General features: G+C 41.3%; 1 protein-coding gene across 2 annotated transcripts in view; it reads right to left on the bottom strand.

Moving 5' to 3' along the window:
• Positions 1-203: 203 nt before the first annotated feature.
• The window catches only part of kcnh8 (potassium voltage-gated channel, subfamily H (eag-related), member 8), a 63,930-nt gene continuing 38,302 nt past the window's right edge, over positions 204-25,831 (bottom strand). For both annotated transcript variants that reach the window (XM_051391642.1, XM_051391641.1), the window contains exons 7-16: positions 23,103-23,307; positions 19,965-20,174; positions 17,542-17,741; positions 15,409-15,658; positions 10,673-10,887; positions 9,400-9,438; positions 7,926-8,203; positions 6,733-6,848; positions 6,377-6,456; positions 204-2,414 (exon numbers count right to left, since the gene is read on the bottom strand). In XM_051391642.1, the coding sequence (XP_051247602.1) occupies positions 1,842-2,414; positions 6,377-6,456; positions 6,733-6,848; positions 7,926-8,203; positions 9,400-9,438; positions 10,673-10,887; positions 15,409-15,658; positions 17,542-17,741; positions 19,965-20,174; positions 23,103-23,307 (2,166 nt within the window). In that variant the 3' untranslated portion in view covers positions 204-1,841. The remainder of the gene's footprint in view (positions 2,415-6,376; positions 6,457-6,732; positions 6,849-7,925; positions 8,204-9,399; positions 9,439-10,672; positions 10,888-15,408; positions 15,659-17,541; positions 17,742-19,964; positions 20,175-23,102; positions 23,308-25,831) is intronic.

Here is a 25,831-nt window from a genome sequence, read left to right as displayed (position 1 = left end):
TCACTTTATCGACTGACTTCCAAAACACAAAATTAAACATTAAGGCCTTCCATAATCATCAATTAATGTATTAAAGTATATTTGTTTTGGGGAAAAAGAAGATTTCCTGGTTGTGATGACCTCTAATAACCTCTTCCCAGCATTGATAAAATGTTTCTGTGAACATTGAACAAAAACCAGAAAAAAAAGCCGGGACATAACAGTCGTATTTGTCGTTTATTAGCATAACAGTTTTTTTGTATCTAATAAATATCAAAATGTTAAGGGAAAAAAGATGTTTGATTACAGTACATTCCATTTGCAGAGAAGCAGAGTCAAACCTACATGAATTCAAAAGAGAACAGTAGATCTGCCGGGACGAGAGTTAGGACCTTTTTCCTGGTTAAAGATTGCATTGGCTGGTACCAGCAAACAGCACTGCCATAACCTCATATATAGTAGCATCATTTACTGCTATCCCACACTCTTGCATTCTTTGAGGTAAAAAAATACATCTTTAGTAATGATACATTCATAGAAATATAAAAGCGTCTTTATTTCCTTATTGTGCTTTTATGTGGGAATATTGCCTTTGCTCTGAACAGCCGAGAAAATGGATCTCAGAGCTGATAACCCTGGGTGACAATCAGGGATCAATGGCCTACATCGTGGATCATGAACCAATTTAGTATTGGCGGTTTGCTCCAGGCCACTTCACAACAGGGGCGACTACCTTGTGCTAAAATTACCCAGTTGTTTAAACTGAGCCAACATCCAATAAATATGCATCAGTAAATGCCATGTTCAGCTATTAAAAGACTGAACTGTGTTTCCTTTAAATAGATAGATAAATGGCAAGCTGGATTTCCACAGGGTGACATGCAGCATGTTAATGTGTGTCTACAGGCACTACTCAAAAGGCTCGGAAAGGCATGCAGAGAGCAAGAGAAAGAGAAAGAAGGAGGGAGAGAGAGAGAGAGAGAGTGGTAGGTGTGTGGAGATAAACACTGGAAAGGAGAAACAGAGAGAGAGAAAGAGTCCCTGTGCTCAGTGTGACAGACGACAGCAGGGGCTGTGGTGCCTGAGGCATAACATACCCCCCCACCACCTCCATAACCAACTTCCTCCATCCTCCACCTCCCCTTCCCTGAGGGCCAGCGGCAAAGAGCACAATACGACCCCTCTCTATTCTCACACCATTCTGTGCTCCCAGTGCGACCAGCCCCAACCAGCTACACACTGGTCCACACAATTCAGAACATCAGGCATGGGTTGACTGAGCAAGGAAAGAAGGTTTAAAAGGAGAGGAAATAGCAAAGATAGGGGGTTGGGGGAAGGACATTAACGGCTCCCAGCCCTCCCCTCCTTGTCTCCAAAGCCCACCACTCACAATGCTTTCACATCCTCCAACCAGCCCAGCCGACCTGAAACTATCACTAGCCAGGGGGAAAAAAGAGAGGACAGAAAAGAACTTTCTCCCTCTTCCATATCCCTCTTGTCCTCCATTATGGCACAATCCCGCCTAAAGGTGGGAGGGGTAGCGGGTTGGGGGTGAGCTGTGCCCAGGGAGCTGACATCATACAGCTCCACAACTGACCCAAACCTCTACATCCTGTCTAACAACACTACGTTTCTATAAGGTAAAGCTAACACACCTAAACCTTCTGTACTTGTTTTCATGCAACATGATTTTTAAACACGTGCCTTTAAAACAAAAAGAAACTGAGTTGCATCCCTGCAAACGTCCTCCAGTGATATGGGGGACCCCAGTTGATCAGTTTGATCTGTAGGTCAGGAACATATCCCAAAAAATATCCTGGAAAAAGTCCTGCAGAGTCCAGGAAAGTTCAGCTGGAGGGCTGCTACAAACCCCTGGTCGTGCTGTGGTAGGTTCCCCCAAGTCCAGTTGGTGAAGAACACCCAGAGCTCTGATGAGGGCCCTCATCTCCCCCGTCTTGCAGGGGTGGACTGTGTAGCCCCGACCTGATGGAGCCAGGAACCCCGTCTTTGTAGTGGGAAGTCTCTGGTGAGCTGAGGGGTGAGGAAGGCAGGTGAGGCTCTTGAAGGGCAGATGAGTTGGGAGTTGGAGGTAAAGTTGAGCTGGGGATAGCAGGATACCCCAGCTGCAGGTCCTGGGGTCGGTGTGTAAGGGAGTCATTGTGGCATATCGTACCAGGTTGCTGAGGAATAATGAGGGGAGAAGAGGGCAATGACATGGGTGTGTCCATCCAGATGGAGGCAGTCTGAGAAGAAGATGGTGAAGGGTAAGACTGAGGAGGGTTAGGATGGGGCAGATATGTGTGGTGTGCTGGAGAGTAGTGTGTGGGGCAGACTAATGTAGGTTGTGGCACTGATGACATGAGGGTCTCCATGAGTTGGGCCATTCTCTTCATGACTCGTCCAAGGTCAGCCACTTCCCTCCCAAGGGTGCTCACCTAAAGACACAAACACAAATCATATTTAGTGTTAAAGAGGAAGAAAAATGTGATTGGGTGTGGCATAATATGTAGTGTATTGTGGTGGCAGAGTCCGCCATTCCTGCACTGGATTTAATTTGCTTACCTATGCTCGAAAGATTCACAGGAAATGATGCATGCATGTAATCCGGCAACCATTTTATCTCATTGATAACAGCCTCACTGTTTACTGTTCGCTCTCTTCACACAGTGTAAGAGCTGTTTTAATTTACTGCCAATGCAAACTTTCCTACTGTCACTGCTTATAAGCATCCAACTGGCAAAAGAAGTTTGCACTAACTATGATCATTCATCATAAATGCATCTATAAAACTAGTCATGGGGATTTTCTGCATTTAAAAAAAAAACATTTTTAATTTACCATTTATCATTTACTAAGGGACTTCACTATGCCCTGCTGTTCGGATTGTGGTTGCAATTAAATTTTGACAGATACTTTGTATCTTGTTTAGTTTGTTTGGCTGCACTGTAAAAAGACACACCAATTACTCTCATATTAAGTATTTACTGTAGTAATGAACTGTACTTGCTTATACTGAGGAAACCGCACATCTTGACAATTCAACCAGGCCTTAAATCAGGATAACATCTTAAATAAATAATGGTCTAGTAGATTATCAAAATAAAGCAACAGGTATCAGCACACTTGCTTTCCTAGTAACACAATGAACTCACCAGTATTCCTCTCATTGCTTGAGGCGTTTGATTCTGTCACCACTTCTGGTATCCAAACCTCATTGCCTCTATGCTTATAACTCTCAAAATGAAGTTGCTGCCATGTAGTTGACTTTTCAATGTAATAAAGACAAACTTTCCAGGAAACACTCACAGATTACCAGGAACAAAAGGCCCCAGGATATACAGCACATCATTATGAATTTGGTATTTTCAGGTCAGTCATTTATTTTGGGTCAAAATATTTCTGTCTGCTGCCTGCCATTTTGCATGTAACATCGTGCTGCTATAATTGGTCATTACACTGATGAGGGGGGGCTGGTGATTAGTTGCTCTCTGCACGTGGCGTGTCCATAGAGGGCACGACCGTGAAGCGCTGCCAACGTGCCATCTGCTTCTGCCAGTCAAAGCGCTCATGACCATTCATCAGGCCAATCACGCACATCAGTGCTACTGGATGCACATCAGCCCTCAGCAGGACACACAACTCCAGGTGGGAACCGCTCCAGTCGCTATGTGAACACGTCAAGAGGTGATCAGGCTGAGTGCATAAATGTATTATATTGTGATGAAATTCATTGTCTTACTCAGATATCAGTTGATACTCTGAACGTTCTTGATATCCTTTAAAACCGAGGTTGTTATAACTCTGATCTATCATACTGAATCCCTGACAATAATTTTAACAGAGAAAAAATATTCTCTCTCCCTCTTTCACAATTCTCCCATCTCTCTCCCTCTCTGGAGTGGCTGATAAACTCTGGTACTGATAAAAATAGAAAAAGCGGAGCGCGACAGGACAGTCCAATCTGAAACGCTGTCAACATGATTCCAGTACTCCCACCCCAGAGACAACCGTCTGTGGAGATGGTCAGACAAAGCGGCAGCCATGGATGACCACTGCAGCTTCAGGTGCATATTAAGCTCTCCTGAAAAATATGGAGCGTGAGAATGACAAAGCTAGCTCAGATGATATGATCTCTGAATGTGACAATGGTTAAGATACTCTTCAAGTAGCGGTCCCAAGAGAAGTTAGGACTAACTGTACTACTATAAACATGCAAGTAGTTTTCCTGGCCTAATTTCCAACTTGGGAAGATCTTGAAGCACTCTCCTGGAAAGTCTAGGCTTTTGGTTGTTGTGCCTGTGGCTGGAGAAAAGGAGAGAGGTGCCACAACTTACAAAAGCTGATGGATGCTGGATAAAGTTTTTCCAGAACCCACCATCAGGCTGTACATTACCTGGTTAGAACTAAACAGGAGACAGAAAATTTAGCTATTACATTAGCCGGTTGCCAAATGCTAGAGGAGTATTTAGCAGGCAGAAGAGCCAGAATCTTTTGGGTCTGTGGAGACCAAAATAGATTTAAAAGGAAGAGTGAATATTGGAGTTACATTCATCACATTATTGCTGCTGTTAAGTTTATGTAATGTTTAAAAATTCTGTTTTGTACTTGCTCAGAGCTTTCAGTATTAGTTGTTGTTTCCTACTTTACTAAAGTAGGTCACTATACGCGTGTGTACCCATTTTTCATTTTCAAGTGTATTTGTGGTGTACTGAATGTGTGTGTATCACAATGTTGCATGTTTCTTGCCTATTCTAATTTATTTGTATTTATTATTATTATTATAAGTGTAACTCTTCAGATTGTTCAAGCAAAGCTCTCTTTGTTCCAGCTCTCCTGTGCAGCTGTTATGATTTCCATGACATGGAACAAAGGTCACCATGTTAGGCCTCTCTTTAACTATATAATAAGACTAATGCCTTATTCAGCTCCCACTTGAATAAACCCTTCAGTGGCGTAGATGTTGTATAAAGTTAAAGGGTAAAGCTAAGAGGTCACAGGCCAAGGCAGAGCTGGTTCATTACTGTGTTCACACACAATTTGTTGTTCATTAAAATGCTGCCACCTTTGTGCGGTTCACGTCAGAATCAGCAAATAAATTAACCTTACAATGGAAGTTTGTGCTTTTTTATTCACATGAGTGGGTACGGGTCTCAAAAGGGCCTTGCTACTTGATTTTGACTGAGGTAATGGGAACTGTCAACCAATAAATTAGGCCCCTGCAAGCCTGCATTTTTTTAGCATGCATTTTTAAAATGTTTTTTCACTAGTGTTAAAATGTTTTCTTGTGATGCTCTTCACCTACAGTTGAGATGCAACAACAAAAACACGATGAGGAAATGTCCACAGTACTGAATTACAGAACTGGGGAGGACTGGTTTTCTATGTTGCAGACCGAACACAAAAATAAATACATTTTTGAACTATCCTGCATGTGCCACATAACATACAATGGCCTCATTTGTCACTTGTATTTGTGTTTGTGCAGAGAGCAGATAGGGTTTAAACCAACACCCCCTTTTCATCTCCTATGGTGATCTGTGTGGATGGATCCAAGTGAGGATTAACAACCTACAACACCATGCTGAGAGACTTCCTGTCAAACACCGGTAACCCACAGAGACACAGAAAGGACAACAGAGCCAATGTGTATAACTGTGAAAGTGCTGAAGCATTGTCTCTTACGCTCCCCTTTTCATCCTTCTTTGATTTGCTTTTTGTTTCTCCTCATAAAGCTATCTGCCCTTTCCCCTTTTCCTCTTCATTTCCCTCACTTTTTCATGTCTCCCTTTCTCTCTGCCTCTATCTGCACATCCCAGGACACAGACTGAGGCTTAGCAGGAGGAAGCAAACACTCCTCCTCACCTGCCAAAAGTCTAATGTCAATTTAGCCACCCGCCAATCAAAACCGTAGGATACAGCACGAGAGGCTGTGTGTGTGAACAGATTATTTTCAAGCTGGACAATGAACCACTTAAGTCTATAAAACATCCAAAAATGATACTATACAATGAGACTGACATGGCACAGTAGGTCTGTTAATACCTGGCACAAAACAAATACAAAAGAAACACTTTAGGTCCTGAGCTTCAGCAGACTATGGCACATTTATTGTAAGGCTCATGAGTGTGGTAGACAAATGACACCATTATGTGTGGCCTCATTATTAACCAGCTATAACGGCACATCTGGAGTAGTCATTCTTTATGCCTATTTATTTTTGTCTCAGCTTTTTTGCTTCATTATTTCTCTCAGCGCTTTCACCCATCTTGTGCCTGACATGCTGATATAGCCATATGGCTTGTGCTTACTTGAGCCCACCTGTCTGTCTCTCTCTCTCTGTCTCTTACCACATACACACACACACACACACACACACACACACACAGTCCTACTGTACCTGCTGGTCAAGGTGTCGCAGTTGTCCTCTGGTCTCCTCTGCTTTAGCTGCTAGCTCTGCTGTGCTGATCTGCAGCATATCTGTGACACAAATTACCAAGTTACAAATCACTTCAAGTGCCAAATAGGAACTAAGAATTTACACCCAGCAGTTATTGCAACAGGGAAGCTGATAAATACTGCAGGCATTGACAGAAAGTGCAAATTCACATTAATCACCCTCATTATACAACCATACTGCAGGGATTTGGATGTGAACATTTCTCATTTGCCAGCATGTGGGAAGTTAAAGGGATTGTAAATGGTATTGGGTCATATTTGAGTGGTAAATTGCTGGGTACTGTTGGATGGGAGGACCTGTGGCAGATGCTGAGGCACTGGTTGGTTCATTGATGGGACAGCCTCGGGTGGTAGAGAAGGAGAAAGCCAGGGAACTCTCCGTCCCCTCACTGTCTTCAGTTCCATCCACTATCCTGCAGAGAGACAGATGTGTGTGTGTGTAGGAAAGTAGAGACTGTTACTGATGATGTAATGATAATGAATATTATCAATTAATAATTTGATTAAATGTTGTTCTTTCACAGGAAATAATTAACTTTCTCGCTAAGATGATTATTGATACCAGTGTGTGAAGCTATAGCTAGAAGCCGCTTAGCTTAGTTTAGCATAGCATGGCATAGCATAGCATAGCATAGCATAGCATAGCATAGCATAAAGACTCGAAACAAAGGGAGACAGCTAACCTGGCTCTGTCAAAACCAAAAAAAGACCTAAAGCTCACTGATTAACATGTTACATCTTTTTTGTTGGATCCATACAAAAATACAAGTGTAAACGTAGCAAGTTGGGGTTTTACTTATAATGTTTTAAATTTTACTGTACACTAGTTTTTATTTCCCGTTTTCAGCCTTTATGCTATGTTAGGCTAACTGTATCCTGGCTTTTTTCAACTGATTTCAAAATACATTTTCCAAGTTCTAATTCTGTGTCCATGTTTAGATTGTTTAAGTATCTCACTGTGATGCTAAATTGACATCAGAAACAAAATTTTGAGTACTTTTCTATCAAAATCTTTCTCTTTTCTCCTACTATAAAATTATATAATAATATAGATTTTTTTAAAACTTGAACTATATCCAAATTGGGGTGATTAGCTAACACCACTGCACTTGACTGCTAGATTGTGCTTGTAGTAGCTAGTAGAGCAATGTCGCAGGTCAGAAGTGTGTGCCTGGATGTTGGCATAAACCTTTGGATGTTTCCAAAAGAGCGTGGTCTGATTAAATAATTCATTGCTCCTCCTGCTGATTAAATAACGTGAGGGAAGGTTGTATAGGTGCTGGCCAAAAGTTTACCTTTGACTGATCAAATTAACTTAAAAGTATCTGATTTAACTCTCTCTCATAGTTATACTACCCATCTTGTCAAAAGTGCCCATCCCTAGTTTCTACCACATGCACTGTGCTAAAGAATGACAAAAATAGACATAACACTGAGTCACAGAGACACAGGCATACACAGGCCGACAAATCAATGGTGATCAAATTCACCTGGGGCTCAGGTTGGAAGGGTCTAAAGTGGTGAGAGTAATTTCCTGGATCTTCCTCCGAGACCTCCTGGAACTCTGTCCTGTGGTCTTCTGGCTGGGTCGACTTAGTGGAGACTTCCCACCCGTGTCCCTGAGGTTGACCGCCTGGTTCCGCTCCGATGACAGAGATATAGACATGGCCTCGTCATCCTCCTCCTCATCATCTTCCTCATGTTCCTGCTGTGCCTCGATGATGGGCGGATAGCCCTGAACCACTCGTCCGTTTCTTCCCACCCCAGACTGGAAATATAAAAAATATATATATATGAAAAGAAATGTTTGAGAGTAGTGACAAATATCAATCACCTCTGATTTGAGGGCATTTTGAAATACAACTTGTTGGAGATTAAATAACTGCAGAAAAAGCAAAGAGCTGACATGAAATCAAAATCTATTCATGTGGATTTGAGTCATCTGAAGCATCAGCCTAGATGGTGCCAAATTTGCTTAAATGCCTCTTTTAACAAAAACCGCAATACTCGATATTCTGTGCCATCCTCGTTTTTTCTGCTTCCTCTGGAGATGTTGAATACACTAAACTCCATTTGAATAGTTAATACCATGACCCTGAAGTACACAGATGTGTTTTCAATACATAGGTATGTACTAATGATTTCTAATTGCATGGGGCAGACCACTCAGCTGAATTTAATGGCGACAAGGCTCAGTAAAAATGCCCAGATCAACATTTTAGACTGAAACTGCGACCTGCAGAATAATGAAAGCAACACTTCTGAACTCTGACATCAGTCTTAATAAACACAGCCCTCTTTTGTCACGGGGGCAGCAGTTGGGCTAAATTGCAAGGACACAGATCAACCACGAGATGAGGATATAATCAGGTATTAACAGAAATAAGGTCAACGGTAACCTATTGATCAGCGGCATATGACCCAGCTCTCTTGGAGGAAACCAACAGCAGTGTGAGGTTAATGTTTCCGACAGCTGAATTGATTTTTTAGTAAAATATCTGACTACAGATCATTATATTTGTGTGACTCACATTCAGATTCACAACATTCAAATGGCAGTCTGACAGCATATAGAGCATTTCTTCGCACTCTATTCTGGAGCAGCCAGGATTTAATGACTGCTAACTCATTCTATGAAGAATTGATCTTCCTCCTCCCTTCCTCCTCCTCACCAAATATATATATATATATATATATATATATATATCTCCATCAGAATCATTAAGTCTAAAAGAGTGATTGAGTCCATTATCAGTGTTGGAGGTCTACACCGTGTCGCCCTGTGGACTTTTCATAGAAAAATTGATCTGCGGTTGAACGTCAATTTGAGTTTCATTATTTTAGATTGTGAGCTGATTAAATCGCTGGTATCAACAAATCTTTTGAGTTAATGGTACCTGTCTCAAAGTACGGTATGTTGCCTTTTAGAAAGTTAAACATCAATCAGTGTTTGTGGTCTGTTACCTGAGTATCTAGAGCTGTTGTAGGCAGTCTGGCCTTAACCTGGAAGAGAGCCAGAGACATAATATACAGTAAATGAACTGCAGGACAAAGCAATCAAGACTTGCCCTTTCTTTTCTCAGCTTTAAATTACAGAGGAGCTATTTCACAGTGCTCAGCATTTTTTTTTTACAAAGTAGACACAAGAATATAATAAATGACTATATGGCCTGCGGTGATCCAATCATAGAAAATAATTCACCCTAAAACACATTGTTCGCATATACAGTAATATCCAAACAGCAATCTCAACCTCCTAGCCACAAACACATCCTCTATCCTGAGCTACTTCCTTCCTCCTGTCTTCATTCTAACTCTATACTCAGTCCTGAGATTTGGACTGCACCTCTTCACATTAGCTTCACCTAAAAGCCCTGCAGCGGGTAGTGTGTGTGTGTGTGTGTATGTGTGTGTGTGTAATTGGGCCAGCGGTGTTTGGGCTGGAGAGACAGAAACACCTGACTGTAATTACAGCAGCAGAGCTCTTCCAAGTGCCCCGGCTATTTTTGCCCCCTCTTTCTCTCTCTCTCTCTCTCTCTCTCTCTCTCTCTCTCTCTCTCTCTCTCTCTCTCTCACACACACACACACACACACACACACACACACACTTTTTATTTTAAAGCTTTTCCCCTCTTGCTTTCTCCAGCTGCCCTCAAAGTCCATTCCTTACCCTCCCAACTCCACCCTTGTTGCCCTTCTCTTTCCTCTCACTAAACCATCTCTCTCATTCTCACACATTATTATAGTACCTTTGATTCATTATACATAGGAATTGGCAAGTGTGTATAAAGTGATTCATCAACACTGAATTTCTGATTTTTATTTTTCTCCTAATACAAAAATAAATCAGGAGTTATCAGGGTTTATGTAGTTTATTTAAACAATGGTATAAATTGGACAAACAATACAAACATTTGAGTGAAAAATATGATTATAAAAAACTACATTTGATTTTATTTTTTATGGATTTCTTTGAGAGACTCAGCACCTCAGTTATGTTTTCTCTTTACTTTCTATTAGCCTTTTCTAAAGTTTTTTTTCTGGTCAACATCACAAGAGGAGCTCATCATTGTCCTCTTGCAGCATGAAACACAATTACTTTTGCGTGCATTAGGACATGAAATCAAGGTCAAATTAGTTTAAGCTGCTCTTTTTTCTGTGTGTTTTTGGGTGAAAATCTGCTATACTGTAATGACACCCTGCAGAGACAGTAACAATACTACTTTGATGGACTTACATGTGTCTCATGTCCCTCCCTCAAGTTGTATGTGAGGTCCTGCTGGATGTCCTGGATGAAGTGGTGTGAGTATTCAGGGTAGAGGTCCAACACCTCATACAGCCCCTTCAGGTTGACGCACTGCAGGTCACAGTAGGTCAGGGCTTTCACGTCCGCATTGGTTTTTATCACTCGGTCATCTAAGGACAGGTTCGCCCCTATCAGGTCACCTTTACCTGCTCAGAGAGAGACATGGAGAAGGTAGGTCAGAATAAGGGTCACAGTGTAGTGTTTATTCTCTGGTAAAAGGGGTTGAGGATGCAACATGCTCCATACTGTATTTTCCATTTATGTAGAGAGTCTCTGAAGTACTCTCAGGTTGGAGTGTTTCAGGGGTTTTGGCCCCACATGATACCGAGGCTAGACCTGTCTAGTCAATACGCGTAGTCCAATCCTCTAATCCACCAAGTCTGCAGTTGTAATTGTTAATATGTTTTAAAGAAATGGATGATGGTTCAGATGAGCTACAGCTCTTTCACATTATATTAAAATAGTGTCATGCTGATCACTATGACTGAACATTTGGTTTGATTTGTTGCCATATTCTTGCCTTGAGCCTATTTCTTTGAACTAGGAGACATGATTGGGGTGAACATGAGGAAATAAAATTAGCATCAAAACTGTCATTCCACCATCATTTAAGGTCACTGTAATTAAGGCTTTTGCCTACTTCTTCTTCATCTACTTCTCGCAGCTCTTTTCATCAAACATTACAATAAAGAACAGCAAGGAAACTGTAAATAAACAGAGCTGACAGCAAGCTTTTCTATTCTGTGTTTATGTTAACATTAATGTCTGTTGCTCATCAACTGTTGCCATTTGCTTGTCAGATGATGTTAAAACATGCACAACTGGTCATCTAGCAAAAGACAAGTAACAAGAGGTATTGTTGAGCAGTCAATCATGATCACTAAATACAACCTTAAAAACAAAATAAGAACAGGACTAAGTAGACTAAAACTTAATGACTGCTTTAGTGAATTTCAGTGTTTGAATGAAGCAGCGTTGGCAGCTGTTTCCTGTTCTGTAAAGACCCCGTTAGTGTTAATGCCCCTTAAGCAGTGATAAAATATTCATTATGGCCATTGTGAACTGTGGACGCTGCTCAATTACACCGAGGCTGATGGAGCGGCAGTCGTGACTGTTATTACTCCCCCCTCTCCTACTGTCTCTCAGTTCACTCTTTCTCACCTCAGTCATTGCTCCTCTTCTTCCCTCTCTCCGTTCCTAGATTTCTCCCTCCTCCTGCTATATCAAAGCCCTTTGTCATTGTCTTCTATTATTTTCTTCATTTCTGTCTCCCTGTTCTCTGTGTTGTTTCCTTTCCTCTTTCCTGCCTCTTCTTTCTCCTCCAAGTCATTCATTTTTTCCTCCCTTCCTGTTTTCCTGAAGAAAAAATGTTACTTTCCTTTGTTCCGCCTCCTCCCCTGCTTTGTTTTCTGTCTTCTCTTACTTTCCTACTCCCTGTTTTCACTCTTTCCTTCCTTCTTTTTTCCTCCCTATCTTACCTCTTCCCTGTCTTCTTTCTTGCTCTCTCTCGCCCTTCTTCCTCCCTATTTTCCATCTTTCCTCTCCCTACCCCGTCTGCCTTCCCTTAGTCCAGTCCTGACTTTAGTTTCATTTCTGTCAGATATTCCACGACACACATTCTCTCTCCATCAGCCCTACCTTCTCCTCATCCTCTCACAGTCTCTGTTTCATGTTTCTCAACATGGCCTCTCTTGCTCTCCCCTACTCTCTATTATGTGGCACTGAGCTGTGGCTACAGACTTGTATGTTGACGACGAAGAGAGGGGTAGAGAGAGACCCACACACAAAAAAGAGAAACAGAAAGAGCGAGAGAGAAAAGCTTTTTTCTCCTTCAGTCAGACACTCAATGTCAGCCTCACCTTCTGCACAGTCAGCAGGCAAGCACAGAAACAATGCTCTCTGCCTGTCAACCACACACACACACACACACACACACACACACACACACACACACACGCACCCACCCACACACAAACACAAAAACACACACACACACACACACACACACACACACACACACACACACACACACACACACACACACCACTCTCTACACCAGTAAACAATTCCACCTACTCCACACACACAAACTTTTTTTTAACATTTGCACTTTGGTAAGACAACAGGTATACACACTTTGTACACACACACACACACACACACACACAGACAGATACACACTCAAACAAACACAACAGAGACTGAGATAAAGATTCTAAGTACCACACCAACCGAGACAAAGTGATAGATGGAGTTTCACAATCAGATCTTTAAGTTGCTTTTGCTGATTCTCTCTCTCACACACACACACACACACACACACACACACACTCACACACACACACACACACTTTCCTGGCACACACACACTTGTGCCAGACTGGTCTATAACTCAGATAGCAAAAGCCATTAAGGTCAGCCAGGACAAGAGGTTGTGTTACACAGCAGATATGGCCGGTTGGGAACAGCAGCTAACAGCTAGACTGAGGGTTGTTTGCATCATCTTTCAGATGCCTTCTGCACCAAGACACAGGTATTATATCTGTATATCTGTGGTGCTTTTCACTGCGGCACTAAACCTTTACACAATTTGTAAGCATACGTGTTTGAGTGGGAGATTCTCCACCTCTCAAAAAGCAGGTGCAAAATTGAGAGCCAGGTTAGCGGTTTCCCCCAACCTCACAGCTGCTGCTATGCTCACCCCACTGCTGGCTGTAGTGTTTACCACACAAGCGTGAGAGTGGCATCAATCTTCTCATCTACTACTACGTTAACTAAAACTAAACAATTTAGTTAACTGAAATAAAAATAGAAATTTGACTTAAGAAAAAAAATCAAAACTATATATTGTATATTTACAAAATGAACCAAAATCAAATATACAGGAAATGACATTAGTTTTAGTTTGGTCATTTTGGTCAAATTTGTCAACACAACCAGCAAGAGGAGACATTGGTGCATATGTCTACTGAGACTGGGATGTCTACATCAGTTCCCAAATGTTTTAATGGCAATGACCCCCACAGTAGATGCACCTTAGTCCACAGAACACCCAATTTGAGAGAATTTTGTCTTAAGGAATTTCCTCTGAGTCGTTTTCTTATTTTCAGATTTCATATAAAATAAAATAAAGTCAATCATTATAAAAGTGGGATCATTCTAAATTACAATCAATAAAAATGGACAACCCTATTTCTTCCCTTGTTGTTCCAACTTACACTTAAAAATGCGATAAAAGTTAAAATATTCTGTTTGTTTTAGTCAGGAAGTGTAGCAGTTCATGATAGAATAGAGAAAAAGTGACATTGTACTTTAATTGATGACTCAAACTGCTAATGAGACACTTTGGATATTAGCTCAGGATTCTATAGAGACACCAGTCATATGAGAACCATCTACACGGTCCACCTGCTGTGGTCGAAGTGTGTGCCAGATCAGTTTCTTCATCTGGGTCAGATCCCTGAGGTGGTCTGTCACTGGTTGTGATGTCTCATATATTAAAAAAACTTTTTTAACAAGCAGTCTTTACTTTTTTTTCTTCATTAGAACTTCACATAATAACTCCCACTGCATTAACAGCACAACACTCTATAAAAATGATGACTATTATAAGTGTATGAATAAGGACAAAAAATACAAATAATATTTCTGAGTTTGAGCTGAATTGCAGCTTTAGCAAATGTTTTGGAACCACATTTCTCCATTAATGAGAAGAAGCCAGAGTCTATTTTAGCATTGCTACATTTTTGTTGTTGTTGGAACTTCTGATTTCAGGGTTTTGATAAAATAGACCTTTTAAGTTTTATATTACTCTTGTAGAACTGCACATAAGTCAAAGCCAACAGCTGATATTTTAAGTGCCTTAGTGAGTCAAATATTCATTTAACTCCGCGAATGAAAATGCTTACAAATTTGGCCCTGGGAACCAATATAATGAGTGATTTCAACTATGGACTAGACCAGACAGCACTAGACTAGATCGAACTGAAATGACCTGACTCCAGTGAATTGGCCTGATGAAATGGGCTGGACTGAACTGACTAACACAGATTAAAGTGGACAGGACTGAATTACAAGGCTATTCCATTGACTTGACCATACTCAGCTGGACATCACTAGATTGGAGTGGCTTAACCTGTATGGAATTGGACAATCCTGGGTTTCTCTGAATACATTAGTGGTATATAATATATAGAATCTGTAGTGCTGGGTCTGATTTGACATCTGCCTGTCAGCTCTGCTTACCTTCACTGGACCAGCCAGTAATTATCAACACTGTTATGTTGACTGACAAATAAAGCTTTAGTGAATTAAGAATCTAGCTCCCCCATTTTGCTTGCAAAGCGAGAGATAAATCCTTCTTTGGCTCTCACCTCTAGAACATATTGTTGAAAAAATAGCATCTAACTAGAGTTGATTTTATGGGAGTTTAATAACAATAGGCTCTGAGAATGAGTGGTAGCCTTTAGGACACTGTAATGCTCCTGTTTCTACACAATGGGCTCATTTACAGACCCGGCTTTATCACAATGAGCCGCACAGAGCTTTGTTAGAAGCTTGCTGCTGGGAGTTTTTTCTTTGTAAAACTATAATGATGGCACAGAGGGATTCATGCTCCTTTATCCACACCGCCTCCTCCATCCCCCCCCCCCAATCCTCCATCGTACCCAGGATGGCCAGCACCATGCCATCCTTCAGCACCTCCATGGACCCCGAGCAGACAAAGAAGATGGCCTGGAGTGCGTCGCCCTGCCGGAGGAGGTACTCTCCGGGAGCGCAGAAGGAGGTCTTGATGTGCAGTGACAGGGAGCGCAGGCAGCCACGACTGGCGGAGGCAAACAGCGACAGCTCCAGGATCTCCTTGTTAAGGTGCATGGTGATGTCAGATCGCAGCTCGTCCGGGAAGTCCTTCAGCAGCTGTGAAGGTGATGGGAGGGAGAGAGGCAGGGAATGAGGCCGAGACAGAGGGAAGCAGGCAAGAGTGACGAAAGGCAGCTGTGAAAACACAACCATGCTGCAACTCAGTGATTAAATTTCCAGCCTTGGTTCCCTTTGATTTGATTCCTAAGCTATTGTACTACAGTAAACATCAGTGTGAAGTCAAGTTAAGTTTATTTACATGGCCCAAACTCAATAGTTTGCCTCAGAAGGGTTTACAATCTGCACAACACACAACACCCTATATCCTTAGGCCTCTGATTCAGAAAGGAAAACCTCTTTCAAAAACCTTCAGAAACCTCCCTCTTCGAAGACATTCTGTGAATATTTTAATTTCCAGTCCCTAATAAACAAAAATAACATGATTGGTTTGTGTGAGGGTAAATATACACATCTTAGAACAAGGCATTTTAAGTCAGAGCCTAGAACGTTGATATTAACTATCCACTACTAAAAATGGACCCTCAGAATAAACATTTCTATATTAAAATATACTATTAATTACCAATACTACTAATATGCTACTGTGTAAATCAACACAATATACACAGTTGCTACACACATAACACAAACACTCAAATGCAATCTGGAAAACCCCTATTACAGTCAAAACATTGCATATCATCTTTCTGTCTGTCTCCTTGTCAGGACAAAGATTTGGAGCTCACCATCACATAGAGTCGATCAATGAGTCTTCAGAGCCAGGCTGACTTTAATCAACAGGCCCATCTATAATTCATCTGTCTGGGATTCATCATCATCACTCCATCTAAACGCTAGTCTGAGCTCTGACAGCTGTCTCGCAGGCATTCACAGCCTGGAGGGACGAGCTGCCATTAGACTGCTAACTGGTTGCCTCTGTTTCTTCGGGCTTGTCAAGAAAAAGGTGTTGCTCGCCCTCCTTTCTGTTTGTGTTTTCTCTAAGCTGCCCTCATGCCAAGTTTGTAAACCTTGCTCCGTTCTCCACATGTCTCCATTTTTCAGTTTATGTTAATATGTATTGTTTATGTCGGTTTTTGGCATTTTGCAGACTGCCTGACTAACCTAGGTAAACATACTACCAAGTATTACCAGCAAATGTCCCCTTTTAGCACGTTATATTACTATATACTGTATATTATTTTATATAACGTTACATTACATTATATCACATTATGAAAGGAGGTCAATGTGGAGCTAACTTTAACCTCTTTCTATACTGCTGGATAGTTTAATGTTGTTTTTTGCATATTCCAATTTACAATCGAACTTTTAACTAAAAGTGCTCAAATAAATGTACAATATTTCCCTTGGAAATGTAGTGATATTGAAGTATAGAGAAGCATTAAATGGAAATAAATACTCAAGTGAATCACAAGTACCTCAAAAATGTACTTAAGTACAATTCTGGAGTGAATATACTATATTTTCCAAGTTGCATTGACATGGTCCTGCAATCATGTCACCTAGATACCCCACATCTTAACATCTGACTAGTCTGACTAGAAGCAATTTAGAAAACACTTCTGCTAGGATTTAAACCTCTGAATATTAAGGTTACAAAATATCTTGTCACCCACAAATGACCATGTAAGACGGACGTGATGTCTCAATCTCTCATTCTTGTCTTCTGTCCCCTCCTTGTCAGTCAGTGCTGAGGAAAACATCATGCTCTTGCATTGTGTAGGATTGTCTAATATTGATCACATTACCACTCTCATGATGAGTTTGAATGTGGACAATATGTGAGGAGGGAGAAGTATGTGATCTTTCAAATGACTTATTGATCCCTATATGCTGTTTTGTTGGGTGTCAAAAACACAAGTTAACTGAAAAGGGAGAATAAGGATTTACACCAGCCTAGGTTTATGTGCTTATGGTACCTCATTACAGTCGATGCCGTTGTTGACCGACCAGGTTGTCTGAAAATACTCCAACATTCGCTGCTTGAGGCTTTGTGGCAGATGATGGACACGTATGAAGTCCTTGAGGTCTTTGGTTCTGGTGTGGTACTGGGACCAGCGCGAGTACATCCTCTGGATAATGGCCGTCACATTACCAAACACCAGTGCATGCATCAGTGCTGCGGGTATAAAGAGGGGGAGCAGAGGAAGGCATAAGGGAGAGTAAGACAGGGGAGAGATAATAGAGCATAAGCATGAATGAAAGTGAAAGTGAAATTGTGCATTGGATTGTCAACACAGGGAACCAAAATAGGAAAATCTGCTAGATGCTACTTTAATGGCAGAAGCTTGGCACCAGCAGAGAAATATTTTTGTCTAGCTCCTATAAACTAGATAGTGACAAGGTGTAATAAGAGGACAAGGACAATAAATAGTGGGCAGAGCCACTGTGATGTCACCCATTGGTTTGTAGACTACTGCCTTGAAGCTTCTCATTATGACTGCTGCCACCTTGTTTTTTTTTTTGCCAGAAATGACCATATCTGGAGAGTGGAGTTGGGGAGGATACGCATTGCTACACCTCTATCCTGGTCTATCCAGCTCTATCCTGAGACTCAATCCCAAAGTAGCCACGGCCCAAACAATACCTTGCTATCTCGTCTATTTTACTCTAAAAAAAATAATAACATGCTGTATGAAAGAACTCTAAAGATTAAGACCATAAACTTAATTGAGCACAGCATTAGTCAGCTCATGATTCCAGCTACACCAGCTGATCGCAGCTGATTGCGAACACACAACAGCTGATGGCTCAGCTGATTCCTCTCAAGCATCCAAATGGCAAATGTCATTCAGGGCGCCTTATTTAAGTTGCTTTAGCCTGCCTACCCTTGTTGCTTCCTCTGCAAGACACTTTGCAACCCGCCTCCACCCCAGCTCTTCCCTTTTTATCTGATTTAATCAATGTAATTTCTGTTGTCATTGATGCTTGCTCCGTTCTGTACCCTGGGGGTCTTTGCTGCTGCTCTCCACATGGAAGGGCAAGGAGGTCCCAGAACAGAGCCATACAGCTAAATATAACATTCTGCATTTGGAAATTAATTATTTCTTTCTTTCTTCCTGACTGAATTAGAAAAATGTTCACTGAAGTAAAAAATCAAGTGAGAAGATGGGACATTTTCTCATCAGATGAGAATCTGAAATGTAACTAGTAACTAAAGCTATCAGACAAAGGTAGTAAATGTACTTAATTAGATTCCAACCCTGCAAAAATCTAGTTTCTGAAACCTGATCTGGATATTCTTCTGCCATGTAAATATGTTTAAACATCATTCTTATTGGAATCTTTATGTGATCAAATAAACAGATAAACTAGTCAACCAGCTAAATATTAAATTTACATTTCTGTCTTGCAACTCTGCACCTCTCAGACAGGAGCATCAGTTTTAGGACTGAGGGGAGCCAATTTGATTAGTATGACAGATACCTGCCATCTTTTACGCCCACAGAAAATGTATTCTCAGTATCTCATTTAGGTTTTAACGGTGTTGTGTGTCGCACACCTCTGGACATGAAAGCACAGAACACAGACCACATGCTTAGGGTGTGACTGAAAATTTCTGCTCTTAAGTCACAGCATTTAAAATGCATTAGGTAACTGTTTTTTCAGATCAAATTATTCCTCTTTTGGCATACAGATGTTCATATTTTGAATTGTATAGTGGAATAAAAGAAGATCTGCTATTCATTCTAATGAGGCAATAATCCAATTCCTTCCACAAACACACCACATCTGACCTATGCTCTGTCATAAATATGAACAGGTGCTTTGTGTTGGTTTTCATTTTGTGTTAACACACAAGGGACGGTGTGCGTATGTGTGGTGTGCATCTGTGACTGGTTCTGCCCTCAGGCAGCCAGGGACATTTAACATTTAGCAGAACGAGAGTGGGGAGTGTCCACAGGGAAAACCCTGTCACAGTGAACTCTCTTCATCCCCAAAAAACCCAAACGTAGTGTAACAATTCAGTTTAAACTGGATAAGATTTGCAATCTGCAATGGTCTGTTTAATATACCTAACACGTGCCATAGCTTTATAATGAAACTGTGTGTATGTGCAAATGCACAAATGTGTGTTTGGCCACAGTTATATTTTACTTTAAATAGAACAAGTGACAGGCGAGGGAAGAAAACCCCATGTTGTTGATATTGAATCCTTAAACAAAGACATGATGGATTAGTAGTAGATGTAAATATTTAATGTCTGAATGTAAATTGTTTAAATTGTGTGAGACACAAAGCAAGCAAAAGTCACCTCCAAACCACATGTGATCATCAAAAGCTTTGATTTTTATAAAACTTAACATATCAATCATATCAATGATGCGTGTATTATGTGTACCTCCGATAAGCATGACACAAATAGAGAAGATCTTCTCAGTGTCAGTGTTGGCTGACACATTGCCGAAGCCCACGCTGGTCAGACTGCTGAGGGTGAAGTAGAGTGAGGCGACGTAGACGCTGCGGATGGAGGGGCCGCTGCCGGTCCCGTTCACACCTTCTAAGGCAAAGTATGGCGACTCCAGGCGCTTCCCCAGCTCATGGAGCCATCCTGTTTGTTAAGATGGTGTAAAATGGGGATATTGATGGATAGAAGGACAAATGGATGGTTAGAGATAGCAACTAAAACACTTTCATTGTGTTTTCCAAGCTAATACCATTGGACAGCTCAATCTGTCACAAGAGAATGGCCATTAAGAGGCAAACTTGGGAGAATCATTTTCAAGAAACCACAACTATTCTGAGCAGTATCTACAGCAATTACTAAAAGAATCAAAGGGAGCCTTATTATGAAACTTGCATTCACGCAACTGTTTGGTTTGTATACAAGGAGCTGCAGTGGACATCTCAAAGCTTAGAGCAGCGGAGCATGTGATGCAAACGAAGCTGACAGCATTGTTTCCTCATTCTGTAAACTGTGGTAAGCAGTGCGTTCCTCCGTGAACATCCAGAACAATGGATTCAACAGAAAAAGCAGATCAGATGCTTGGGAACCAGAACTGATCCTTGGTCAGTACAGTGTGGAGACATGCAGCTGATCCCAGGAGAGTCTCCTGTAGACACTGATGAATGGTAATTGGATGGAAGCCCCTCATAGCTGCCTAACTTCAACACTCAGTTCAGCATCAGAAACGCATAATTAGGATACAACACATTAATCCTGCCTCATGCACTGACCTGTTATTTTATGACACTGAAATGCAGTAATTGGTGAAGAGAAATCTGCATCGTTCTCATGACCCAGTCAATGCTGACCCGGAACTGGTTAGAAAGACCCCAGAGCAAGGTAATTGCAAGCAGTGCAGCTCATCGATACCAGAGATCAGCCCAAGGGTCCTCATTATATAAACGACCTGGAGGCTGAGCGGGAATTTATGAGAAGAATCACACTGTTTGCACTGGATCCTCTTAATATTACGTGTTTCAAACCGACATCTATGTCTTTTTGATTAATCATATTAGTGGAGTGCTTTAACACCAAGCAATGCATCTACACTTGGGTAATGTGCATTATTATGCTAGATAGTTTTTAATCCTGGTTATACATAAACATTTGCCTTAATAGCTTGAAATCCCACAGGAAAGAGGTCCATGATGAAAAACAGGTCCTTGGGTGAATATAATTTCCTACCTACCTTCACCCCCCCACCTTCACCCCCACTATTTCATGCATCAATAGCTTTTCAGAACCACTGTTGATTTGGAAATAATGAGCAATGAAACTGCAGTGCACCAGAGTATTGACATGTTTACCAAGCCCCACACATAACGTGAGAGTTGAGCAGAAGTTAAATCTGAGCACAAGAAATCAAAGAGTAGAAAAGTGGGGAAAGAGAAGTTTCCTACATGAAATATATGTGGGATTTATGTGATCAAAGTGAAATATATTTTTTGTGTTAATGCCAGATGATCAATAAAAAAACATTTTAGCTTTATAGCTTTTTTTCTGAGCCACAAGTCATGAGCCATTTATTCTTACAGGTTTTTGCCCATGGAAGTGTTCCCTTTATATTGATTTAGTATAGTAGTTGACAAAGCTGGATAATGGCTCCCTCAGCTAGAAGAATATAAAATGAAAATAATTAATCGAGCTTCACTACTGCATGCATACTGTACAACAAACACAAACAATTACATGTGCATAAAGAGCACAACTGTCAGATCTATTCTGAAACTGAGATCAAGTCCCTTCTCATTTTTAATGGATGGTTTTCAGAGCCTTCCGTCCCAACCCAGCGACATCATGATTGATGCATGGTCGTCACTCCTTCAGCATCATGTATGAAAGCTGACCTTGTCTTGCTGCAGGAAGTAGTGGCAGTATGAGGATTTAGCGTTGTGCTCGCTAGTTGAACACATGTTGTACAACTATCGCTTTTCACACACATGTGAGCTCTGATTCTTCCAGTTAATTTTTCTGTAAACAGACATTAGTATTGTTTACCTTCTACTCACTGCAGCTCATTCACTATTCAAACTGGATTATATCTTGGGATAGTCAGGGCTCATCTGATAATAGCAAAGTATTTTATTTACTAAATTTGAATCTCCACAATAATATTATTTGTCATGCTTTGTCAGCAGATTCAGTGTCATGCTGGTATGACATCACATTTTATATAAAGTCAATAAGCATTAAAGTTAAGGAAATCATAGCTGCTTTATGCTGGAGGAATACAGGCCTATGAAATTACACATTAACACTGATCTAAGCTCTAACGGTCTCTTAAGATACACCTCCTGGTTTTGGTAAAGTGTCCAATATCCAGTGACATTTTCATTGGAGTGGCCAGGCTGAGGCCAGTGCTCATTTTGGGGTGGCACAGAAATAAGTATCTTGTTCAGTTTTATGGCTCTGTATGAAGGCTAGATTATGATGATTGCTTATGACCAAAATGTGTGTATCCAAAATAAGCCAGTGAAAGTCTTGTGGGTGTGGAGGCAATAAGAGATGTATTTCTCTCTCTTCCCCACTACGCCCTTCTTTCCCTCTTTCTCTCTCTAACCCCAACTGGTTGGCTGACCATTGCCCACCTAGAGCTCTGCTCGAGGTTTCTGCCTGTTAAAAGAACGTTTTTTTCTTGCCACGGTCGGCTGCTTATGGTGGGAATTGTTGGGTATATATCGAATTTTATATGGAGTCGGTTTAGACCTACCCTATTTAAAAAAAGTTCCCTGAGATAACTTCTGTTATGATTTGGCACAATCCAAATAAAATTGAAAGGAACTGAATTAAAAATTGTATTAATTTCTATGTGGAACAAAACTTACACAGCTAATAGCGCCCCCGGTGGAGCTGTGGCAGGAGAGAAATGGTTCAGCACAAGAAAATTATCCAAAATACGGTGCTGTGTGGGTTGGCAATATCACTCCCAGTGTGGAAGGAATGATGCTGTGGAGCTCATCAAAATCAAACTGAGCTGGGAGGTGTTTTGGGTATTTGAGGGTTTACTAAATGGGATCATTTTCTTTCACTCACCAATATCCCAGTTGTAAGCGTTGGCCTCCATCTCCATCTTGCCAATAATGTACCAGATGCAGGCCATCCAGTGGGCCAGCAGGGCAAACATGGACATCAACAGCGTCAGGACCACCGTGCTGTGCTGTGAGTAACGGTCCATCTTCTGGAGCAGCCGCAGCAAACGGAGCAGACGTACTGTTTTTAACAGGTGGACCACGGACACCTGGGGATAAACAGAAACAAGGTGAAGTTATTTTTAGGATGCAGATGGCGAATGGATTGATTTCATGCAGTTATTATCATAAAGGGCATTTCCTGAACATGGCAGGAGTCACAGTTGGATTCGCCACCATGTACAATCAAAATACACACATGTATATCAACACTGCATCATTACCACCTCCCTCTCCACAACTATAGCTCCTGAAGGCAACACATATTTAATTCCTTACTATGCAGTGATTAAGTTCCATAACTACATAATCTCCTTTTCATTTCTTGATATTTTCTGGTGTTCTGCTGTGGGCAAGGTCAGAGAGACTGACACAGATATAAAGTGAAACAGAAACCATGAAAGTGAGCAGCCTGCCACCATCTAGCCGCCCTTTTACAGATAGTAAATCTCATGGGAAAAGAGATAAACCAGCTGAATACATACACACACACACACACACACACACACACACACACACACACACACACACACTAATACACAATCGCATACATAGCTCTGCCTCAGGTGACAATGAGCTCTTAACCGTTCTCCATGCCCTCTTCAACATTAGAGGCTGCGTAAATACTCTCAGGTTCTATAATTAGAACTTGACAAATGCTTCATCAACAATATGATCTATATGAAGATTTCCTGATGAAGGATCCTTGAATATAAAAATACCAATTACAGCAATCAGGCGCTTGCTCACAGGTGTGTGTTGTTTTGTTTTCATCGCCATACAGCGTTTCTCTACTCCGGCTTTCTTTTCTCACTCATGCTTTGTTCTGTCACTCTTTAACAAAGGCAACTACTTCTGCCAAGAGCTTCCTGCTTCCTTCTACTGACTTACGCACACAAGTTCCCTTTCACACCTTTCCAACATTCACATGCTGTAGATGTGATGTCAATGTCAGCCATTGTGCACCTGCTCCCCAGGCAATCTCTACCAACAGTCTATCATTTAGGGCCTTGCCATCGTGTATCCCCATTGGAGATAGACATAAATGTACCCCCTCCCACCACACATACACACACACACACACACACACACACGTATACACACACACACACACACACACACACACACACACACACACACACACACATATATACACACCAGGTTTTACTTAAAAGGAGGACATGGAGGATATTTGTAACCTTTCTATGAGGATGTATGTTGCATGTGTATTTGTCTAGTGTGTGTGTGTGTGTGTGTGTGTGTGTGTGTGTGTGTGTGTGTGTGTATGGGTGGAGTGGGACAGAAATTCTATAGAAAAGGTAGAATGTAATAACGAAAATAAATAGAGTGATAAAGAGGGAGGGTGTGGGTTATCGGCAGTAAAGGAATGATGAAGAGAGAATGTTGTGTGTGTGTGTGTGTGTGTGTGTGTGTGTGTGTGTGTGTGTGTGTGTGTGTGTTTGTGAGTGAGAGAGAATTACACAATCAGAGCGATAGAACAAAGCTGAGAGGAAATGTGTGGACAGTCCTCATCAGAGCTGCCCCTGCATGTGTCTCTAGTATGTTTTGTGGCGGTTTTTCCACACTCTTGCTGTGAGAAATAGAGAACTGGTGCAGCACGAGGGGTAATGAGGCCTCCTACCGAGCCCTGGGGAGAAGCTCGATCTCCTCTCCACCATCTATCACCACCCCACAACCCACCTATGGAGAGAGCAGGCTGCTGCACCATATCCCATTCTCCTCCAGCAGCATGAGCAGTAAGCAATGTACCCAACAAACGCACACACACCTCCTGCCAATTTCTCCTTCAACATTTTCTTCTACCACTTCCTTCTCACTCCAGCCACTCACATTTGCATGTCCTCTGCTCATCAGGTGTGAAATTTACATTTACCTACTTGATTGCTTATTTTCCCTCTCCTTTTTCAAGGCAATATTTGTTGTGTGTATTTGCTTAGAACTTTACAGAAATGCTCATTATTTCTCCCCCTGCAGCCACACCTTTAGCACTATCATAACAGTGTGACTGGTCATGTTTCTTCTTCTTTGTTTAATTGACATAGTAGTATCGGGCCAATAAGCGAGCATAACACTGTTTCCAATACCAGCAAAGCCTCCGGGCCAAGGAGACATATTCATAGGAGCTTTAATAATTACTGTAACAGTTATGGCAGGTAATAACACATTGCTGTTTTGGGCCCTGGTCTAAAGACATAACCAATGGAGGAGACTAGTGCTTGCATTATCTTATTACTGACCAATTTGTGTAGATGATTTTTGATGTTAACCTCTTCAAAATATGAAATGGGTGAACATTCAGACAGTTTAGTTTAGCACAATTTGGTTTTAGAAGTAAATAAGAAGTGCAGTGAGTGTACATTTTTTGAATTTGCTATTAAAAATAATTTTTTTTTTGCTTCTTTTAGAAATGCTGCACCCTTGCACTTCCTCAAAGGAAAACAAACAAACAAGTGATATTCAAGAGGGGATAATCATGGGAAAATATGAAGGAAATAAAAACAATATAGGTATTGCACTAACAATAAAGGAAAAGAAACGAAAAGCCAGGGTGAC

This window comes from Dicentrarchus labrax, unplaced genomic scaffold, assembly GCF_905237075.1.
Source record: "Dicentrarchus labrax unplaced genomic scaffold, dlabrax2021, whole genome shotgun sequence".
Taxonomy (NCBI): Eukaryota; Metazoa; Chordata; class Actinopteri; family Moronidae; genus Dicentrarchus; species Dicentrarchus labrax.
The sequence above is the reverse complement of the archived record's forward strand: the minus strand, read 5'-3'. Positions and strand labels throughout refer to the sequence as shown.